The 1,587-nt window shown below is 49.2% G+C and overlaps 1 protein-coding gene and 1 long non-coding RNA gene across 2 annotated transcripts in view; one reads left to right on the forward strand and one right to left on the reverse strand.

Moving 5' to 3' along the window:
- ankrd27 (ankyrin repeat domain 27 (VPS9 domain)) overlaps positions 1-1,587 on the reverse strand; it is a 35,482-nt gene that overhangs the window by 24,064 nt on the left and 9,831 nt on the right. Inside the window, 1 exon segment of the mRNA XM_032522898.1 lies at positions 1,228-1,281. Within this exon segment, the coding sequence (XP_032378789.1) occupies positions 1,228-1,281 (54 nt within the window).
- The window catches only part of LOC116693820 (uncharacterized), a 10,203-nt gene that overhangs the window by 2,016 nt on the left and 6,600 nt on the right, over positions 1-1,587 (forward strand). The gene's annotated exons all lie outside the window — the stretch shown is intronic.

The following is a 1,587-nucleotide window of genomic DNA, read 5'->3' on the forward strand; positions in this document are numbered from 1 at the left end:
ACACACACACACACACCCACCCCTCTCCTCATTCAATGTGTTCCCTTTATTTTCATGACTATTTACATGGTAGATTATCACTGAAGACATCAAAACTATGAATGAACACGTGACATTATGTACTTATCAAAAAACTGTGATATAACTGAAAAAATGTCTTATATTCTAGTTTCTTCAAAAGTGGCCACCCCATTTTCTGGGCTGACTGACCGTCATTTCTTAAAGTAACGATGGCCGCTCGTTTCTCTTTACTTAGCTGATTGGTTTGGAATCAAAGACACCAGAGTAGGGGGAATGAGCGACGCCAGAGTAGGGGGAATGAGAGACACCAGAGCAGGGGGAATGAGCGACACCAGAGCAGGGGGAATGAGAGACAAACCAGAAGCAGGGGTAATGACAAACGCCAGCAGGGGATGAGACACCATAGCAGGGGGAACGAAGCGGACGCCAGAGCAGGGGGAATGAGCTACACCAGCAGAGGGAATAGCGACGCCAGAGCAGGGGAATGAGCGAGCCAAGTCAGTGGGAATGGACCCACCAGATTAGGTAATGATAACGCCCAGAGCAGGAATAGCGATCATCCAGAGCAGGAATGAGCAACGCCAGAGCAGGGTTGAACCCCACCAGAGCGAGCCCAGAGCTAGGAATGAGCTCCGCCAGGGTCAGGAATGGGCAGATGGAGGGAGAAGCACCAGAGGTAGGGGGAAAAAATGAAGAGACATCCAGAGCAGGGGGAATGAGCGACCACCAGAGAGGGGGGAAGAGCGACACCAGAGCTAGGGAGAGATGACGCCAGAGCAGGGGAAAGCGTCCAAGAGGGGGATGAGCGCACCAGAGCAGGGGGAATAGACCCAGAGCAGGGGAATGAGAGACACCAGAGCAGGGATTAGCGACACCAAGATTAGGGTGATGAAGACCGAGCGGTTAATCGACACCAGAGATGGGAATGAGACGACACCCGATCAGGTGGAATGAGGAAGACCCCAGATCAGGGGTGATGACCACGCCATAGCAGTGGACTGGAGCAACGCCAGAGTAGGGGGAATGAGAGTGGGAAACGTAACAAAACATATCTGTGTCAAACCGAAACGTAGCGATGTTAACGTAGCCTCAGAAAGAAACATTTTAACTTTAACCCATTTACTGAAACTAGAGAGGGTGACGCTGATGTGTGCTAACTATATAAATGACATTATTAAATTATTCTATATATAAAAGAGAAGTTACCTCGACCGCCTGCTTGAGAAGAGTCATCTGAAGCTCCTGCTTGGCCAGGAGTTTCTGTAGGAACAGAAAGCAAACATTCACCAGAGAAGTACATGCAGTGGAATGCATTGGTTACAGATCAGGATGTGATGCAACTAACATCCCGTTACCGAGATCAAGCAGAACGGCGAGACGGGAGAGACACAGAAGATCGTATTAGAGTCCAGAGAAAGCTTAAAGAGACAGTCTCGTGTCCTGTGGCGTCATTACTGATCTACATGTTGAAGGGTCAGGTCATATATATGTCTTTTCCACCAAGGCTAACCAGGTGCTGGTTCTGGTTCCAGTTCGGTGCTGGTTCTACTCGCCAGTTCTCTAAGA

This window comes from Etheostoma spectabile, chromosome 8, assembly GCF_008692095.1.
Source record: "Etheostoma spectabile isolate EspeVRDwgs_2016 chromosome 8, UIUC_Espe_1.0, whole genome shotgun sequence".
Classification (NCBI taxonomy): Eukaryota; Metazoa; Chordata; class Actinopteri; order Perciformes; family Percidae; genus Etheostoma; species Etheostoma spectabile.